The following is a 20,464-nucleotide window of genomic DNA, read 5'->3' on the forward strand; positions in this document are numbered from 1 at the left end:
AGAGGGTAGCTCGAAAGAATTGTGTATTGTTTGCATTTTTCAATTTATTGATAATAAAACTGCTTCAAAATGATGAAAATACCGAGTGGAGTACTTAGGAGGCCAGAGGAATAGATTGCTGTAGAGTTGGTGACTTTTCGCTGGGTGGGGGAGGTGTGCGTGAAACAGGAGGGTTTGCGTGCTAATTGGTCCATTCTCTGGCCTGCCATTTCCTACAGGAGATCCTGATGTTGTGTGGAATGACTTCGTGTGGGCGAAAGGCCCTGACACTCCTGAGCAGTGTGTTCGCTGTGTGCGGTCTGGGTCTGCTGGGGGTAGCTGTCAGCACTGACTACTGGTTATATCTGGAAGAAGGGACCATCTCCCCCCAAAACATGTCGGCAGAAGTCAAGGTATCGCTGCACGCTGGCCTCTGGAGAGTTTGTTTTCTGGCAGGTATGACCATGTCCTCGTCATCGACTTTACTGCTCAGAAACTCAGCTAACCTTCTAGGGACTTGGGTTCAAATCCCGCCATGGCAGACGGTAGAATTTGAATTCAGTTGAAAAGGTCTGGATTGAAGGGTCCAATGATTACCACGAAACCATTGTCAGAAAAAAAAACACCATCTGGTTCACAAATGTCCTTTAGAGAAGAAAACTGCCATCCTTACCTGGTCTAGCCTACACGTGACTCCAGACCCACAGCAACATGGCTGACTTTTAACTGCCCTTTGGGCAATGATAGATGGGCAATAAATGTTGGCCTACTCAGTGATACCCACATCCAATGAATGAATAAAAAAATCGCTAACAATTGCTCTTCGATAAAGGAAAATGGCCGACCATGTGTTCTATGCTATAGCTTTGATCTACTTTGCTCTTTTTTACTCCTCTCTTTCTTTCTCTTTCTGGCTGCTTTCTGTTTTGTTTGACAAGAATTTGGAGAAATTCCTGTTGAAACTCAAAGCTGCAGCTGTGGAGCAAGAGGCCAGAGGAATGATGGGAATTAGACCTTGGGTCCATTAGAGTAAACCGACCCTGAGCACCAATACATTTTGTTCCAAGGTGTAATACTTAATGTGTAAAAAAAAAAGGTCCATTCCAAGAATACACGGTGAACACTTAGCAAATCAGACAATGTGTCGATGGAGAGAAACAGAGTTAACCTTTGGTTTGATAATGACTTTCATTAAAAGGTGTCAGGACCTGAAACCCGAGCTCTGTTTCTCTCTCCACACACAATACTGGGCCAAATGAGTAGTCCAGTGTTATTTGAGGTTTTCATCATCTGCAGTGTTCCACATTTATATATCCACTACAAGAGGCTATGCTTTAACCACAACCGTTGTTTTGAATGCTGTCCATTTTCAAACCAAGAATTACAAATGACCTCTTAAAGTTTATACTTTAGCAAGAAGATGATATCTTTAGAGCTTTAGAAATAATTTTTTTTTTTAAATTGTGATATTTCTTGGCTTCCTATGTAGGATCTATATCATACATTTGCCAACTGCAGGCTTGGTCTGTTTTAAGGTTGCCATGATGTGGAGGTGCCGGACTGGGGTGGACAATGTTAAAAATCACACAATACCAGGTTATAGTCCAACAGGTTTAATTGGAAGTACACTGGCTTTCGGAGCTACCTGACAAAGGTGCAGCATTCTGAAAGTTTATACTTCAAAATAAACCTGTTGGACTATAATCTGGTGTTGTGTGATTTTTAACTTTGTTTTAAGGTTGGGATGTGTGTGGAGGGACTGACAAAAAAAAGAGGTTGTATTAAGTGCTGAAGTTCCCATATTTTGTATTTCAGAATTTTAAAACTCCTGTATCTTACAACAACAGCACCACAGAAATATGTAATGCACATCATATGCATTTCTTTACAGATGTATAAATCACTCAATATGTATGATATGTAAAATTTTACAGATATATATCATATACTCTCATATAAATTAAATGCAATGCCTTATAGAGATATAAAACACGCCTGGTATATGCCATCTCCTAACAGAAATATCACATTGCTTTATGAATTTATAAATATAAATTGTCACTGTCATTCTGAAGTCAAACCCTCTGCTCCATTTAATAATTGCTTCAACAGCAGTAACACACTCATAAATGTTTTGCAGAGTATCCCACTGTTTGAATATAATACTTATTTTCCAGGAGTAATGTCTTTTTGTGTATAATCAGCCCTACTTCATGGAGACATTAACCTGCTATGCTGGTAATCATACTTTGTCATATGGACATAATCATTCTGGGGAGGATTGCAGTCTTTCAGGAGCTGCCATTTTTACAGTTTCCTGACGGTTTCATTTTCTCTCCCCCACTCCCCCAACCCCCACCCCCCATCCCCCTGCGGTGCGATTTCCTGATGATTGATGATCTTTAACCAGCTCTTGTTTGTATCCACAGGAACAGAGCGTGGACACTGCTTTACCATTGAGTATGTGATGCCAATGAATGTGCAGCTGACCTCAGAATCCACCGTCAGTGTTTTAAGTCAGTATTCATTCTCCATCCGATCAGTCGTTCGATGTTTAAATTAATAACGACGTTACATATCGTCACTTTGAGTCTGCGCTTCAGAGGCAGAGCATTTGGCACAATATGTGCTGGTGTTCATACCCCTCACAAACGTACACCCACCTCCTCTCCATCACATGCACCTCTCTCAGAGTGGGCGGCACGGTGGCACAGTGGTTAGCACTGCTGCCTCACAGCGCCTGAGACCCAGGTTCAATTCCCGACTCAGGTGACTGACTGTGTGAAGTTTGCACGTTCTCCCCGTGTCTGCGTGGGTTTCCTCCGGGTGCTCCGGTTTCCTACCACAGTCCAAAGATGTGTGGGTCAGGTGAATTGGCCAAGCTAAATTGCCCGTAGTGTTAGGTAAGGGGTAAAATGTAGGGGTATGGGTGGGTTGCGCTTCGGCGGGTCGGTGTGGACTTGTTGGGCCGAAGGGCCTGTTTCCACACTGTACGTAATCTAATCTAATCTATCTCACATGGTCACCCAGCTTCTGTCTGGGACAGGAAAAGATGTGGGATAACTTTTTCCCTTTCTCCCCATCTCACGGCTTTCCACAATAAGATGTACCTTTCTCAGTGGAATATTTCAAACAGTTGAGAGTCTGAGATGTTCAGTGATAAAGGATTTTGGGGGGTGTTTAAATTGGCAGTGAAAATGACAAAGGGATCATTGTCATTTGGTAAGAGGTGGAATGGGACCGATGTTGGGCTCAGGCATTTCACCTGCAGAAACCTCCCCTGCTCGACAGGAACAGGAAATGTAACTGGAGTGTGCAGGCAAGGAGGAGAAACACAATGTGACAGGCTGCATGAGGCAACCAAAGGGGCTGTATTGCAGATTCAGGAGTGGATTCTGCAAGGAGAGTATCCCCAGCCCAGAAACGCTGCAAAAGCTTTATCCAGCACTGCCTCAACTATCAGTGTTTAGACACAATGATTAAAGGTCAGATTTAGAAAGTTAAAAGCAAGATCTGAATATAAGACTATGTTTATTCACACAATCCCCTGCAATGTCAATGTAATGAATAACACTCAACCTCACATAGAGTCATAAAGATGTAGAGCATTGCAACTCATCCATGCCTACCAGATATCTCAACCCAATCTAGTCCCACCTGCCAGCACCTGGCCCATAACCCTCCAAACCCTTCCTATTCATATACCCATCCAGATGCCTTTTAAATGTTGCAATTGTACCAGCCTCCACCACTTCCTCTGGCAGCTCTTTCCATACACACACACACACATCACCCTCTGAAAGATTTGCCCCTTAGATGTCTTTCATATCTTCCCCCTCTCACTCTAAACCTATGCCCTCTAGTTCTGGACTCCCTCAACTCATGAAAGAGACTTTGCCTATTTATCCTATCCATGACTGTCATGATTTTATAAATCTCTATAAGGTCACCCCTCAGCCTCCGACACTCCAGGGAAAACAGCCCCAGCCTATTCAGCCTCTCTCTATAGCTCAAATCCTCCAACACTGGCAACATCCTTGTAAATCTTTTCTGAATCCTTTCAAGTTTCACAACATCTTTCCAATAGGAAGGAGACCAGAATTGCACACAGTATTCCAAAAGTGGCCTAACCAATGTCCTGTACAGCGCAACATGACCTCCCAACTCCCAACTCCATCTACTCAATACTCTGACCAATAAAGGAAAGCATACCAAATGCCTTCTTCACTATCCTATTTACCTGCAACTCCACTTTCAAGGAGCTATGAACCTGCACTCCAAGGTCTCTTTGTTCAGCAACACTCCCCAGGACCTTACCATTAAGTGTATGAGTCCTGCTAAGATTTCCCAAAGTGCAGCACCTCGCATTTATCTAAATTAAACTCCATTTGCCACTCCTCAGCCCATTGGCCCATCTGATCAAGATTCCGTTGTAATCTAAGGTAACCATCTTCACTGTCCGCTAAACCTCTAATTTTGGTGTCATCTGAAAACTTATTCACTACATACATGAGACAAATGCACACATGTGAACGTGTGCAAAGACACACATGAGCATGTAAACATTACATTGACATGTATGGACATGTCTATGTGTACACAGACACACATGGACATGTGGACATCCACACAGACACATGCACAGCTACATTCACACCCCTACAAAGGCATATGCTCTTCACAGATCTATAAACGTGAAGTGTCTCAGACACTATCATCATCATCAGCCCTGGTCCATCCTGTCTCAATGACAGCATAGACCCACTGGAGGTGGTGGCCCAGAGGAATACAGTTGGGAAGGAGTTGCCCTGGGAATCCTCAACTTGACTCCACAAGCAATGATATCTCATCACATCAGGTCAAACACAACAAAGGAAGCTTTTGCTGATGACCACACCCTTCTCTCCTCAGCCAATTGGATTTGATTTAATTTGGTTTGATTTATTGCAGTCACATATACCTAAGTACAGTGGAAAGCTTTGTTTTGCAAGCAGATCATACCAAATAAGGACATACAGATCACAGGTTGCTAAGACAGTGCAAGGTATACAAGTTTCGGGCATGAGCCCTTCTTCAGGAATGAGGAAAGTGTGCCATGCAGGCTAAGATAAACGGTAGGGAGGAGGGACTTGGGGAGGGACGTTGGGAATGCGATAGGTGGAAGGAGGTTAAAGTGAGGCTGATAGGCCGGAGAGGGGTTGGGGCGGAGAGGTCGGGAAGAAGATTGCAGGTCAAGAAGGCGGTGCTGAGTCCAAGGGTTGGGACTGACATAAGGTGGGGGGAGGGGAAATGAGGAAGCTGGAGAAATCTGCATTCATCCCTTGTGGTTGGAGGGTTCCTAGGCAGAAGATGAGGTGCTCTTCCTCCAGGCGTCGTGTTGCCATAGTCCAGCGATGGAGGAGGCCAAGGACCTGCATGTCCTTGGCGGAGTGGGAGGGGGAGTTAAAGTGTTCGGCCACAGGGCGGTTGGGTTGGTTGGTGCGGGTGTCCCAGAGGTGTTCTCTGAAACGTTCCGCAAGTAGGCGGCCTGTCTCCTCAATATAGAGGAGACCACATCGGGTGCAGCAGATGCAGTAAATGATGTGTGTGGAGGTGCAGGTGAATTTGTGGTGGATATGGAAGGATCCCTTGGGGCCTTGGAGGGAAGTGAGGGGGGAGGTGTGGGCGCAAGTTTTGCATTTCTTGCGGTTGCAGGGGAAGGTGCCGGGAGGGGAGGTTGGGTTGGTGGGGGGTGTGGATCTGATGAGAGAATCGCGGAGGGAGTGGTCTTTCCGGAATTCTGATGTTAGAACAAAGAACAAAGAAAATTTAGAGCCCAGGAACAGGCCCTTCGGCCCTCTAAACCTGAGCCGATCCAAATCCACTGCCCAAACCTGATGCCCAATTCCTAAGCATCTATATCCCTCTGCTCCCCACCTGTTCCTGCATCTCTTCAGACATATTTCAAATGAATCTACCATGCCTGCCTCTACTACCTCTGCTGGTAAAGTACTTGCCACGTGTATCCCCCTTAAACTTTTCACCTCTCACCTTGAAAGCATGACCTCTTCACCCTGGGAAAAGGCTTATCTCTATCTACCCTGTCTATACCCTTCATGGTTTTGTAAATCTCAATCAGGTCCCCCTCAATCTCCTTTTTTCTAATGAAACCAATCCTAACCTACTCTACCTAGCACCTTCCAAACCAGGCAACATTCTCGTAAACCTTCTCTTCACCCTCTCCAAAGCATTGACATCCTTTAATGGAGTAAATGGAGTCCATGGACGGGAGGTCTGGGCTGCCCAGACAATCTTCTGTAGTCTCTAACGGTGCTGGGAAGAGCAGTTGCCGTACCAGACTGTTATGTACCCGGCCAGTATGCTTTCTTTGGTGCATCTGTAAAAGGTGGTGAGGGGCCATACGGACATGCTGAATTTCCTAAGCCACCTGAGGAAGAAGAGGTGTTGTTGTGTCTTCTTGACCATTGCACCTCCGTGGGAGGTCCAGGACAGATTGTCAGTTCTTGTCACCCCGAAGAATTTGATGCTATCAACCCTCTCAACTTCCACTCCATTGATAATAAATGGGGGCATGTTCTCCTTCTTTCTTTCTGAAGTCAATGATCAGTTCCTTTGTTTTGCCGACATTGAGAGAGCGAGATGGTTATCATTGCACCACACCACCAAGCCCTCTATCTCCTTTCTGTATTCTGACTCACCATGGTTTGATATCTGTCCTACCACAGTGGTGTTGTCAGCAAACTTGTCGATATAGTTTATTTGGAATTTGGCTCCACAGTTGTGGAAGTACCGGGAGCATCCTTGCGGGGCTCCAGTGTTGAGGGTTATGGTGAAGGATGTGCAGTTGATTGCAGTCTGTGGGTCAGGAAGCTGAGGATCCAGTCGTTATGGGTGGAATCGAGACCTGGATGAATCCCTAATGATGCATACCATCTGATCACCTCGATTTACTGATGACACAAAGGTAAGTAGAAAAGTGAGTTATGAAGACGACAGAAAGAGCCAGCAAAGGGACATAGATAGCTCAAGTGAGTGGGCAGAGCTCTGGTAAATGGAAAACTGTGAAATTATTCATTCTGGAAAAAAAGAAGCATTTGTCAAAATGGAGAGAGGTTGGAGAGTTCTGAGATGAAGAGGGGTCTTTGTGTCTTACTGTGTGAATCACAAAAGGTTGGTGTGCAGGTACAGCAAGTAATCAGAAAAGCCTCTAGGATGTTATGTTTACTGAGGAGGGGAACTGGATGCAAGAGTAGGGAGGTTATGCTTCAGTTATACAGGACATTGGTGAGACCATGTCTGGGATGCTATGTGAAGCACTAATTACCATGCTTACCATGTTTGGGATGCAGTTCAGAGAAAGTTTACCTGCAATGAGCAGTGCTTTATTAGGAAGGACTGGACAGGCTGGGCCTGTATCCTCCGGAGTTTCGGAGAGAGAGAGGTGATTTAATTGAAACATAAAAGACCCTGAGGGCACTCAGAAGGGTGGGTGTCAAGTAGGTGTTTTCTTTTGTGGCAGAACCTAGAACTCGGGTTCATAAATTAAACGTAAGGCACTCGTTTAACAGAGATAAGGACACATTGGTTTCTGTTGAAGTGTTGTGAGTATTTGGAATTCCCTTACTGAAAAGGTAATGTCTGCAGAACCTTTCAATATTTGTCTGGTAGAACTAGTGTAGATTCCTGTTTCCCAAGGGGAGTGGAAGATTATTGGGAGCTATGCAGGAATGAAGGGTTGAGGTGAAAATCGGGTCAGCTCTGATGTTATTGAGTAGCGGGCAGGCTCGAAGCACAGAGTGGACTTCTGTTGTTCCTTTACGGCGGTGACTGCACTTTCTGAGTTACTTTATCCTCATATAAAATGCTTTGGGATGCCCTGAAGCTGTGATTTTTTTTCAGAAATTTAAGTCTTTGTTTCCTTCTATTGGTGACTGATGCCTCAAGCTCTTTATTTTTCTTTCCTCAGAAATGATCCGTTCATCGACTCCCTTCCCATTGGTCAGCCTGTTTTTCATGTTCATCGGTTTTGTGCTGAACAACATTGGTCATATTAGACCTCACCAGACAATCTTAGCCTTTGTGTCAGGAATCTTCTTCATTCTTTCAGGTAACGGTCAGCAAAGAAACAAATGCCAAATTGATCACGTTTCCTCTCGCTTTTAATGAGCTTTCTGTTATCTGACTTTGTTCAGCCACCCTGTGAGTTTGGAACATTTCTCTGCTGAGGAAGATGGGAAGGTGACTCAGGAGGAGACTGGCACGTGGGCATCTGCTAACACCCTGCAGATACTGCCACAGCTGGCAGCCAACAACACCTGAACTGCCTTCACGAGATGTTTCTGCAGTCTGCCTGACTCGCCCCAACACCTGGGAAATACCATCTTACATCCCTCCCTTTGATGCCCAGTACCGATCACATTGGCACAGTGGCTCAGTGGTTAGCGCTGCTGCCTCACAGTGCCAGGGAGCTGAGTTTGATTCTACCCTCAGGCAACTGTCTGTGTGGAGTTTTCACATTCTCCCCGTATCTGCATGGACTTCCTCCCACAGTCCAAAGATGTGCAGGTTAGAGTGGGTTGGCCATGCTAAATTGCCCCATAGTGTTCCGGGATGTGTAGGTTAGATGGGTTAGCCATGGGAAATGCAAAGGTACAGAGTTGGGGTGGATCTGGGTGATGCTCTTCAGATGGGCTGAATGGCCTGCTTCTACACTGTAGGGATTCTCTGACTCGTTGCGTCTTTACCCAAGCCCCAACATGCTGCAAGTTCAACAACATTATTTGTTGCCTCATTTGTATATTTTCATGTTCCAAGTCAACCACCAGATACTGAACTGATCAATAACACAAATCTTTGTTCTAAATGTTTTATGCAAAAGTAGTGTTTTCTGACAAATCATTACTTCACATTTGCAGGTTTGTCTCTGGTTGTTGGGCTTGTCCTTTACATATCCAGCATCAACGATGAGATGTTAAACAGGACCCCAGACTCAGAGAGCTATTTCCACTACAAGTACGGGTGGTCTTTTGCCTTTTCTGCGATCTCCTTCTTGCTGACCGAGGTAATTACCAGTCAAACCTGTTCTGTGTCTGGCTCAGCCCAGCCCCTTTTAATCCAAAATCATTTGGGGTTCCAAGGAAATCAGTTAGACCCAAAATCAGACAAGACTGAATAATCCAGAACTGCCATCGAAACCATGAAAATTATCTCCAAGTTCAACAGCCCGTCATTGGTCAGTGCTTGGAGTGTTTGCGTGGTTCAGTTATCCATACCCTCTGAATTCAAAAGTGCTGTGTTTGAAACCTACCCTAGCTACTTAAAACATAGAACAATACAGCCCAGAACAGGCCCTCCAGCCCTCGATGTTGCACCGACCTGTGAACTAATCTAAGCCCACCGCTCCCCCCATCATCATCCATGTGCTTATCCAAGGACTGTTTAAATCTCCCTAATGTGGCTGAGTTAACTACATTTGTCAAAGCCATTTGGCAGAATGCCTCATCGCCAAAACTTTCCAACAAGCACCAAGACACGGCTTGGCTGGTGGTGAGAAGGGCTCTGCCTGTTAGATCCTTTATGCACGCCCGGACTCGCAACCGCACCGCACGCTGTCCTCGAAGCGGCTGCGGGGGGGACGAGACTGTCACACACCTCCTTCTGGAATGTGCATTCAATGCCCTTACCACTCTCTGAGTATAGAACCTGTCTCTGATATCGATCACCCAACAATTTGTAGCTATGTCCCTCGTACAAGCTGACATCATCATCCTGGGAAAAAGACTTTTACTGTCTACCCTGTCTAATCCTCTGATCATCTTAAAGGCAAAGATTGGAGCTGATACCTCATTGCAGCGCTGAGAGTGAGCTACTCTGTTGGAGGTGTCATCTTTTGGATAAGACATTAAACCAAGCCAGTTCTCTCAAGTAGATGTCAAAGACATCATGACACTGTTTCAAAGTAGGACAGGGGACCTCTCCATCGCCTATTGGTCAATATTTATCACTCAATCAACATTATTAAATGAAAGAATTAGAATTAATTTTAAAGTCATGTGTACTCACATGAGTACAATGAAAGGTTTATAAGCCACCCCTTACAGCGCCATTTCTTAGATATAGATACTCAAGTACAAACTCTTAGGGAAAAAAATTAGAAAAATAAAGAAATACAAAGTCCAGCAATTAATCAGAAAAATAGAGAAATAAAAGTTCAGAACAGCCATTTAATTTCAAAAATATACTTATTTCATAAAATAATTTGATGGTCTGTACAGTTGGTCATGCCATACATATGTAAACATTTACATAGATCAGAATTTATCATTTTATATACAGGTCTGTATGTTTTTCAATCATATGCCCATATATTTAGCTGAGGCATCAGCAGAGCCCAAATGAGTACATGGGCCCCCTGTTCTTCTTTAGGCAGGCAGATGTTACACGGTGGTCTTTCCCCACCGCGCCTTGGCGGCAGCTGCCCCAAGCTTCAGTGCGTCCCTCAACACGTAGTCCTAGACCTTGGAATGTGCCAGTCTGCAACACTCAGTCGGGGTCAACTCCTTCAGCTGGAAGATCAACAGGTTTCGGACCACCCAGAGAGTGTCCTTCACCGAGTTGATGATCCTCCAGGCACAGTTGATGTTCGTCTCGGTGTGCGTCCCGGGGAACAGGCCGTAGAGCACGGAGTCCCGCGTCACAGTGCTGCTCGGGACGAACCTCGACAAACACCACTGCATTCCTCTCCAGACTTCCTCTGCATAGGCACATTCCAGAAGGAGGTGTGTGACAGTCTCGTCCCCCCCGCAGCCGCTTCGAGGGCAGCGTGCGGTGCGGCTGAGAGTCCGGGCGTGCATAAAGGATCTCACAGGCAGAGCCCTTCTCACCACCAGCCAAGCCATGTCTTGGTGCTTGTTGGAAAGTTCTGGCGATGAGGCATTCTGCCAAATGGCTTTGACAGTCTGATCAGGGAACCGCTCGATAGGATCCGCCCTCTCCTTTTCCCGAAGGGTCTCAAGGACACTATGTGCTGACCACTTCCTGATGGACTTGTGCTCAAAGGTGTTTTTCTTCATAAGCTTCTCCACGAAGGACAGGTGATACGGAATGGTCCAACTACTCGGAGCGTTCCACGGCAGCGAGGCCAGGCCCATCCTTCGCAACACCGGGGACAGGTAGAACCTCAGTACGTTGAGGTTCTTGGTGTTTGGTGTTTGCGTACCAGGGATCCACGCACAGCTTGATGCAGCCACACACAAAGGTGGCCATCAGGGTGAGGGTGGCATTGGGTGTATTTTCTCCCCCGTTGCCCAGATCCTTGTACAGCGAGTCCCTTCGGACCCGGTTCATCTTTGACCTCCATATAAACTGGAAGATGGCCCAGGTGACTGCAGCGGCACAGGTCCTGGAAATAGGCCAGACCTGTGCCACGTATAATAGCAATGACAGTGCCTCACACCTGATGATCAGGTTTTTTCCTGCGATGGAGAGTGACCATAGCTTCCATCTGCCCAGTTTCTGCCTCACTTTACTGATACGTTCCTCCCAAGACTTGGCGCAGGCCCCAGCTCCCCCCCCCCCGCCCCCCCGAACCAAATACCCAGCACCTTCAGGTGGTCGGTCCTGACGGTGAAGGGGATTGAGGATTGGTCGGCCCAGTTCCCGAAGAGCATGGCCTCGCTCTTGCCTCAGTTTACCTTGGCCCCTGAGGCCCGTTCGAACTGGTCACATATGCACATGAGTCTGCGCACGGACAGCGGATCCGAGCAGAAAACGGTGACGTCATCCATGTACAGGGAGGCCTTAACCTGCAGGCCCCCGCTGCCCGGAATAGTCACCCCTCTCAGGCTCGCATCCTTCCTGATGGACTCGGCAAATGGCTGTATGCAGCACACAAACAAGGCTGGAGAGAGAGGGCAGCCCTGCCTGACTCCAGATCTGACTGGGAAGCTGTCTGATTCCCACCCATTGATTGAGACTGCACTGACAATGTTGGTGTAGAGCAGTCTGATCCAATTGCAGATTCCCTCCCCAAAGCCCATTTTGGAGAGAACATCTCTCATATACCTGTGTGATATCCTGTCAAAGGCTTTCTCCTGGTCCAGGCTGATCAGGCAGGCGTCCAACCCTCTGTCCTGTACGTAGGCGATCGTATCCCTGAGGAGTGCGAGACTCTCAGCGATCTTCCTGCCCGGTACAGCACAGGTTTGGTCAGGGTAAATCACCGACCCCAGAGCAGACCTGACCCGGTTGGCGATTACCTTTGACAGAATTTTGTAATCCGCATTCAACAGTGAGATTGGTCTCCAATTTTTGAGTTCCTCCCTCTCCCCCTTCCACTTGTAGATGGGAGTGATGATGCCTTTCCTCATGGATTCACTCATGGTACCTGCCCGAAGCATACTGACATACACCTCCAGCAGGTCCTGGCCAATCAAGTCCCACAGAGCGGAATAGAGCTCGACCGGTAAGCCGTCGCTTCCGGGAGTTTTATTCTTTTTGAAGGACTCGAGGGCCTTGGTCAGCTCGTCCAGAGATAGCGGCTGGTCCAGCCTCTCCCCTGTTCCGTCATCTAAGACCTCCGTGATAGAAGACAGGAACGACTGGGAGGCCGCGCTGTCGGTCGGCTTCGCGTCATACAGACTGGCATAGAAGGATTTACTGATCTTCATGATGTCAGCCTGAGATGACGTTATCGAGCCGTCTTCTTCCCTCAGGCTGCTGAGCACAGAGCTCTCTTTGTGCACCTTCTGGAAGAAGAAACGTGAGCACGTCTCGTCCTGCTCCACCGAGCGGACCCTGGACCGGAAGATTATCTTGGAAGCCTCCAAGGCAAAGAGCGAGGCTTGCTGGCCCTTCACCTCCTTGAGGTCCTCCGTGACATCGACCCCCATCGTCTGCAGCAGGAGCAGGTTCTGCATACTTTCCTGGAGCTGGGACAGTTTTCCCTGCCTCTCTCTCGCCTCCTGAACACCTTTGAGGATGAAGAACGTCTTGATGTTCCCTTTTACTGTTTCCCACTAGTCCGCTGGGGACTCAAAGAGGGACTTCACGGTTCTGCAACCTGCATAATCCCTCTTGAGCTCCTCAATGTTTCCCGGGGTCAACAGCTTTGTGTTCAGTTTCCACGTTCCCTTACCAGCCCGCTGCTCGTCCTGTCGGCCAGCAGGAGGCAGCGGTCAGAGAACACCGGCTTGAAGTCGATGGATCTGACCGAGAGCGTTCGGGACACAAACAGGTAATCTATCCTTGAGCGGATAGACCCGTCTGCCCGTGACCAGGTGTATCTACGCTGCGCTCCATCTGCAGGGGTGCTGAAGACGTCATGCAGCTTGGCATCTTTTACCGTGTCCATCAGGACTCTGGATGTGGTGTCCAGTTTACTGTCCCCCCTGCCGGATCGTCCATCTGCATCAATGATACAGTTGACGTCTCCAGCCAGAATGACCGGCCTGGACGTAGCCAGCAACAGTGGAAGCTGCTGCAGGACGGCCAACCGTTCCCTCTTACCCACTGGGGCATACACATTAATCAGTCTCAGGGGAGCATTCCTGTACATGATGTCGGCGACGAGGAGGCGCCCACCCACCACCTCCTTCACCTCGGAGATGGTGAAGCTGCCTCCTCGCAACAGGATACCCAGGCCGGAGGCGCGGCTATCATTGCCCACCCCCGACCAAACTGACGAGCCATGGGCCCACAAGCTCGACCATCTCCTGTAGCTGCTGAGGTGCGGTATCCCACACTCCTGCAGAAACAGGACATCGGCTTTAACGCTGGCCAGGAAGGCCATTGTAGAAACACATCGCGTAGCCGATTTGATTCTACGCACATTGATGCTGGCAATTTTAAACCCCATTTTAACAGTTTATGAGGTTAACAGTGTCCATTTACTGCTGGTCTTGCCCCTCTGGGGTAGCTGTGTGCATCCCCGTGGTGACGGCAAACTGCTGGACCCTCCCAGGCTGAGGTAGTTGTCCGGCTCCACGCTGGGCCATTTCCCCGCTCTGGTGCCTTCGGGTAGGGCCCAGGGTCCGCACCGTCCAGTTCTCCATCTGACAGCGGGGCTGTCACAGGACTGCTGCTCCCAGTTACCTGGAGCTGTGGGCCGATGGGTACCTCTTGGTTCTCACCGGGTCGGGGGAGGCCTTTACCCATCCCCTCAGAGGGATTGCCTTTCCCTGTTTGGGTGGTGCTGCCCTCCTTTTTCCCCACGGCGCTCTGTCTCTTCCTCTGGTGACGACCCTCCTTGCGCCCGTCCTCACCGTCGGAAGAGCTGCCTGTATCCTCGTCGTGTAGGTGTCGCTTCTCCCTTCGCTGGGTGGCTTGGGGGCCCTTGAGAGGTTTCCTCTTCCTGCTTTTGACAGTAATCCAATCCTCTGCCTCCTTTGATCCCTCCTCTTCCATTTCCTCCGTCTGTCTTGTAGGAGCTTGGATCGGCTGCTGCACCTCCCCGCTGTCTGCCGTCTGCTCCGCTCCAGCCTGCCCTTCCTTCTGGGTGCCTCCAGATACCGTTCCCGTGCTGTTTTGTGGTACCTTACTGGTCTTAGGCGGTCCACAGCTCATGTTGCTACCTCCGGCCATCTGTGCGTAGGTGGTGGCCCCTCGTCTTGGGCAGGTCTTGTACATGTGGCCCGCCTCTCCGCACAGATTACACTTCTTGGCCTCCTTACATTCCTTGGTCGGGTGGCCTTCCTGCTTGCAGTTTCGGCAGACGGTCACCTTACAATCCACCGCCATGTGGCCTGACCTCCCGCAGGTTCGGCACACCTTCGGCTGCCCTGCGTATGTCAGGTAACCTCTGCTTCCTCCGATGGCAAAGCTGGAGGGTGGGTGAAGGATGTTCCCACTGGCATCGACCCTCAGGGTTACCCTGACTCAGGGTTTGCTGGTCCCGATCCCGAAAGGATCGACCACATCGGTACTCTCTCCCTCGACCTGGACGTATCTTCTCAGAAAGTTCAGGACATCTGCTGCTGGAACGTGGGGGTTGTATATCTGGATTGTTACAACCCGACTCCTCTGTGCAGGAAGCACACAGGGACCGCCGACAAGATGAAGAACAGAGGTTCCCCTTCCTTCTCCTTGAAGACCTTCAGGAGCTGCTCACAATTTTTCACGCTCCTGAAGGTCACGTCGAAATAGCCTGCCGCAGGGAAATCCTGCAGGCCGTACACGTCCGCTGCTTCAAACCCGCAGCACTCCAGCAAAATCTTCTTCACAAACACCGTCCGATCAACCGGTGTGTGTTCCTCCACCTTCCAAGATCCACCAAGAGCAGGTCAGCACAACCAAACGATCCTCCAACGTCCAATCATGATCCAGCGATGGTCTCCAGCAGCTCTGACAATCCCCGTGGTTTCTCCCCCGCCAGCACACGTCCGCAGCATCGAACCTGCAGCTCTCCAGCAGAATCTCTTCCTTTGGTCCTCAGGAACTACACATATTCCGAGCCAAAAGGCCGAGAGGCCAGAACAGCCATTAGGACAGACTGTTGAGAGAGAGAATGTTTCAGGACAATGACCTTTCATGACAAATGGTTGAATTGATTGGCAGATTTGGTTCATCATCACGGTAATACTGACTCGCCCGCTGTGTGCCACAAGATAGTCTGCATCCCGTCCCACCGGTTCCCTCAGTGCTCTCCTTCAGCCACACCCTCTCCCGGTTGCTGAATGGTTCAGGATTGCAACTTAAAGGAACTCAGTTCCACATTTCCATCTTCTCCTGCCAAGACTAATGTTCCCTCCCTCTCCATCTAATGTTCCCATCTCCTTTGATGGTCCGATGCAGTCTGGGGAATATTGAGTGTTGATGCTGGGGGAGGCGATTTGGAATGGTTAGGGAGGTATGGGGAGGGAGTGGAGACTGCTTCAGAATCACCTGCCACTTGCTGTTCACATGAGCTGCAATCACAGTGACACCTCACAGAATCAGGCAACTTCACTGCAACTTGTAGGATATGCTGAACACTGCAGATTTAATCACTTAATAATCTCAGCTCCGTGGTCAATAACACTGAAGGACAATACTGCTAGAAGTTAGGATTTTTTTTTCCTGATGATAAGCAAGTTACTAATTGAAAGTTGATCGGTGGGATTCTAGATTGAGTTTTGAATGTAAATGTTTGGAGGATAAGCTGGAGCAGGAGGTGAACGCTCTCCCGATTCGGTTGAATGCAGACCAGGTGTCTGGATGAAGGTCTGATGATTGTAAAAGACCAAAATGACCCAACTGCATTTCAGAGAATACAATGACACCATGGAGTCCATTCAGCCCATTATGTCTAAGCCAACCTGTTATGGACCAGGCCAGACCCCCTCAACACAGTTCAAGGGGGTAACCCAGGCCCTAAGTTTTCTCGTCGTTTTAAGCAGGTGTAAAATGGATATTCCAGGAATGATGCAACTGGCCCAGCCACTCAGTTTCAAACAAAACAGAATTTACACATGAACCCAAAAAAACTGAATTTAGAATAATATAACTATCTGAAAATCCAATCGATTTTATCGCAACTTAATAATGCTGTTCCAAATGCCTGTAATATCGCCATAAATGCCCCCTTGGAAAAACAAAAGGAAACATCCAACACAGGTTCTTACAGGAGAGATGTCAGAGAGAGAGGGAGGGAGAGGATCAGCCTGGATCTGCTTCTTTGGGTCCAGCAGCTTCACTTGGTCAAACCAAACCAAAACACCCAAACCAACCCAAACCCCAAACCATAATCCCCAACCCCAACCCCAACTCCCAACCCCCAACCCCCAACCCCCAAATCCCAAACCCCAACCCCAACCCCAACCCCAACACCCAAACCCCAACCCCAACAACCCAACCCCCAACCCCCCAACCCCCCCAACCCCAACACCCCAACCCCCAAATCCCAAACCCCAACCCCAACCCCAACACCCAAACCCCAACCCCAACAACCCAACCCCCAACCCCCAACCCCCCAACCCCAACACCCCAACCCCCAAATCCCAAACCCCAACCCCAACCCCAACCCCAACACCCAAACCCCAACCCCAACACCCCAACCCCAACAACCCAACCCCCAACCCCCAAATCCCAAATCCCAAACCCCAACCCCAACCCCAACCCCAACACCCAAACCCCAACCCCAACAACCCAACCCCCAACCCCCAACCCCCCAACCCCCCCAACCCCAACCCCCCAACCCCAACCCCAACCCCCAACCCCCAACCCCCAACCCTGAACTGGGAGAACTGGCCACTCCCCTTTCATTGTACAAATGTTTTAAAAGAAAATCTTAAAAGCGTTCTCAAGTAGGTATTCCCAGATATGTCAGAACATCTGACTTTAGAACTCCTCTGAAAAAAAAGCCAAGGACATAATAATCTTGTTAAAGGAGCAGCATCGTCACAAACTTTTATGAAATAGTTTCAGTATCCTGTTCTTTACTGATACACCTGGACATGTTTCATTTTCTGTTATGCATTCACTTTCCCCTTTCAAGTTTATTGTTGAATTTACCACCAGCACCCATCAGCAGTGTATTCCACATGTCTCTAGTGCAGCATCTGGCTGATATTCCCATTCAGAAGGGTGTGATTCTCACTGGAAGTGACACTTTCACATGGGTGTGATCCTTCAATTTAACAGCAACCCCACAATAACCGTCCTCCCACTGAGTCATTGAGGATGTAGCGTCAAAACTGAAATTGCGAAACTGAAATTGATCGATTTTTTTCACTCACAGTGATCAAGAATTGAAAAGCCAAGGTGGTGTCAATGAAGTTAAGATGCACATCAGCCTCAATCTAACTGAATTTGTGGGCGGCACGGTGGCACAGTGGTTAGCACTGCTGCCTCACAGCGCCAGAGACCCGGGTTCAATTCCCGCCTCAGGCGACAGACTGTGTGGCGTTTGCACGTTCTCCCCGTGTCTGCGTGGGTTTCCTCCGGGTGCTCCAGTTTCCTCCCACAGTCCAAAGATGTGCAGGTCAGGTGAATTGGCTAAATTGCCTGTAGTGTTAGGTAAAGGATAAATGCAGAGGTATGGGTGGGTTGCGCTTTGGCGGGTCGGTGTGGACTTGTTGGGCCAAAGGGCCTGTTTCCATACTGTAATGTAATCTAATCTAATCTGAATTATAGGACAGATTTGAGGGGCTGAAAGGTCTGCTCCTGTTCCATTGTTTCCAGCTATGCTGTAATTTGAGAATGGAATATTAGCCTCATAAAATCTAATGACTGGAATGTATGCCACCACAGCTTGTTGCTAGGATAAACTCGGTTGCCTAGAGATAGTTGTCAGGATTGACTTTTACCAGATGGAGGTTGTTGCTAGGCGAGATGTTTCCTCGAGACACACAGTTGGTATGGAGTGTGACAATGTGCTGGTGTTGACATGCTAAATGCCCAAATGCCTGAGAGGAAGTGAGATCATGGCCCTCTATTAAACCCTTTTGTGTCTCCTATGTCACACACTTCCAATTGATGAATTGAAACATTTTTAACTCCAACAAAAATATTTACTTGGATATTAAGATCATTTAAATATTGTCTCCTCATTTGTGTATTCATGGGTTCCAGGGACAAGCTGCTCTCAGCTGGGGGCTGCAACGAATCAGGATGGTACAGTGGCTCAGTGGTTAGCACTGCTGCCTCACAGCTCCAGGGACCTGGGTTCAATTCCAGCCTCAGGTGACTGTATGAAGTTTATGCATTCTCCCTGTGTCAGCGTGGATTTCCTTCCACAGTCCAAAGATGTGCAGGTTAGATGGAGTGGCCATGCTGAATTTCCCATGCTGCGCAGGGATGTGAAGGTTGGGTGGATTAGCCGTGGGAAATGCAAGGGTTACAGGGATAGGGTGGGTCTGGATAGGAAGCACTTGGGTGTGGACTTGCTGGGCTGAATGGACTGTTTCCACACTGTTGATGAACTGGTCATCTACAAGTGGGGTTTCTCAGCCCCTGTGGGGTACTGCAGTGGGGGAATTGTGGGGCTGGGCTGACGATAAAAGAGGAAGTGTTTAATTTCCCAGCCCTTCAATGGCCTGAGAGTGATGGTGACAGAAGGATTGTAACTTTGTGTTGCTGCAGAGTGCCGGAGTCATGTCAGTCTACCTCTTCATGAAGAGATACACCGCTGAAGAGATCTACAGACCCCACTCCAGCTTCTACAGGCCAAGGCTCAGTAATTGCTCTGACTACTCTGGCCAGTTCCTGCACCCAGACACCTGGCCTCGCGGTCGCAGTCCCTCCGACATCTCCAGCGACACTTCCATGCAGCTGAACGCCAACTACCCAGCACTGCTCAAGTGCCCCGATTACGACCAGATGTCCTCCTCCCCCTGCTGAGTCGTGGACCACCCCCAGCAGGAAGCCTCTGAAGCAGCCACGGTATCCTGGACCCCACGCCCCCTGGCCATGGTTGTGATGAGGACAATCTTAACACAGATCATCTGCTGGGGCTCTGGTTTCTGTATTAGCAAAGCATAAACTATCAGCTCAACTGGAAGGGAGGTGGGGTGGAAAAAGTTGGGGGATTAGGGGGGAGGGGAGGGAATGTAAAGCTAGTCTTAGTGACCATGAGACCATCATGGATTACTGTAAACGCCACCTCGTCCGCTAATGTCCTTTAGAGAATAAAATCCCCCATCCTTACCCAGTCTGGCCTACACGTGACTCCAGGCCATGGAGTCCAGCAATGGCCTTCATTCTTAACTACCCCCTGAAACAGCCTCATTCGGGGCAATTAGGAATGTGCAACTAATTCAGGTCTTTCCCACCACGTGCACATTCCAAAGAATAAAGAAAAATATTCACACGGTGCACAACATTTTCGGACAGATTCTCTCTCTGTAAAGCAGCCTGCTGCAGTTTAGAATGTCATGTTGTAATGTTAAACGGTGTTTTGTTTTAGTGGTTCCTGTGATCTGGTCCTGAGCAGCTGACTGACCAGCCACTGAGGTGTCCTGGAGGGAACAAAGGGGAGTGGGAATCCTGTTGCTAGGACAACCCTAGTTGCCTTGGGATAGTTGTTCGGGATTGACTTTTAGCACATGGAGGTTGTTGCTAGGTGAGATGTTGCCTAGAAACATACAGGTTGGTATGGAGTGTGCCATTGTATTGCTGCTTACACAAAACATGTTGTCCACAGGTCTGAGAGGAAGTGACATCATGGCCTTCTATTAATCTCTCCCATTTCTCCCACGTAACGTTTCTGATTGATGAATTAAAACAACGTAAACCTTTTCAGTTTTAAGTGCACCAAGATTTTCTTACTTGGATATTAAGATAATTTGAATGTCATCACTTTCATCCAGTAGTGTCCTCTGGGTTGGTAGCTGTCCTTGGTTCAGAGCTGGAGCACAGTGAGACTGACATGGCAATCCCACGGCGATCTACCTCTTTCGCTGTGTATTTGGTCACCTCTCCCTTCATGCCCTTGTTGGACTCAGAGTCAGTTTGTGTCTGATTACCCTCCTGTGCCAGCCAATGGGAATGCTGGACTGTCTTGTTAAATCAG

At 48.5% G+C, this 20,464-nt stretch overlaps 1 protein-coding gene across 2 annotated transcripts; it reads left to right on the plus strand.

Annotated features, from left to right (window-relative positions):
- Positions 1–227: 227 nt before the first annotated feature.
- Positions 228–19,367, plus strand: LOC132827746 (voltage-dependent calcium channel gamma-5 subunit). 2 transcript variants are annotated; one of them, XM_060844439.1, is made up of 6 exons: positions 228–451; positions 633–655; positions 2,409–2,495; positions 7,946–8,086; positions 8,895–9,040; positions 19,036–19,367. In XM_060844439.1, exons 1-6 carry the CDS (start codon positions 228–230, stop codon positions 19,291–19,293), a joined length of 879 nt encoding a protein of 292 aa, XP_060700422.1. In that variant the 3' UTR covers positions 19,294–19,367. The 2 variants fall into 2 exon arrangements, with proteins under 2 accessions (XP_060700422.1, XP_060700423.1); XM_060844440.1 differs by lacking the exon at positions 633–655 and having other exon boundaries at positions 228–435.
- The last annotated feature ends 1,097 nt before the right edge of the window (positions 19,368–20,464 follow it).

Source organism: Hemiscyllium ocellatum, chromosome 25, assembly GCF_020745735.1.
Source record: "Hemiscyllium ocellatum isolate sHemOce1 chromosome 25, sHemOce1.pat.X.cur, whole genome shotgun sequence".
Taxonomy (NCBI): domain Eukaryota; kingdom Metazoa; phylum Chordata; class Chondrichthyes; order Orectolobiformes; family Hemiscylliidae; genus Hemiscyllium; species Hemiscyllium ocellatum.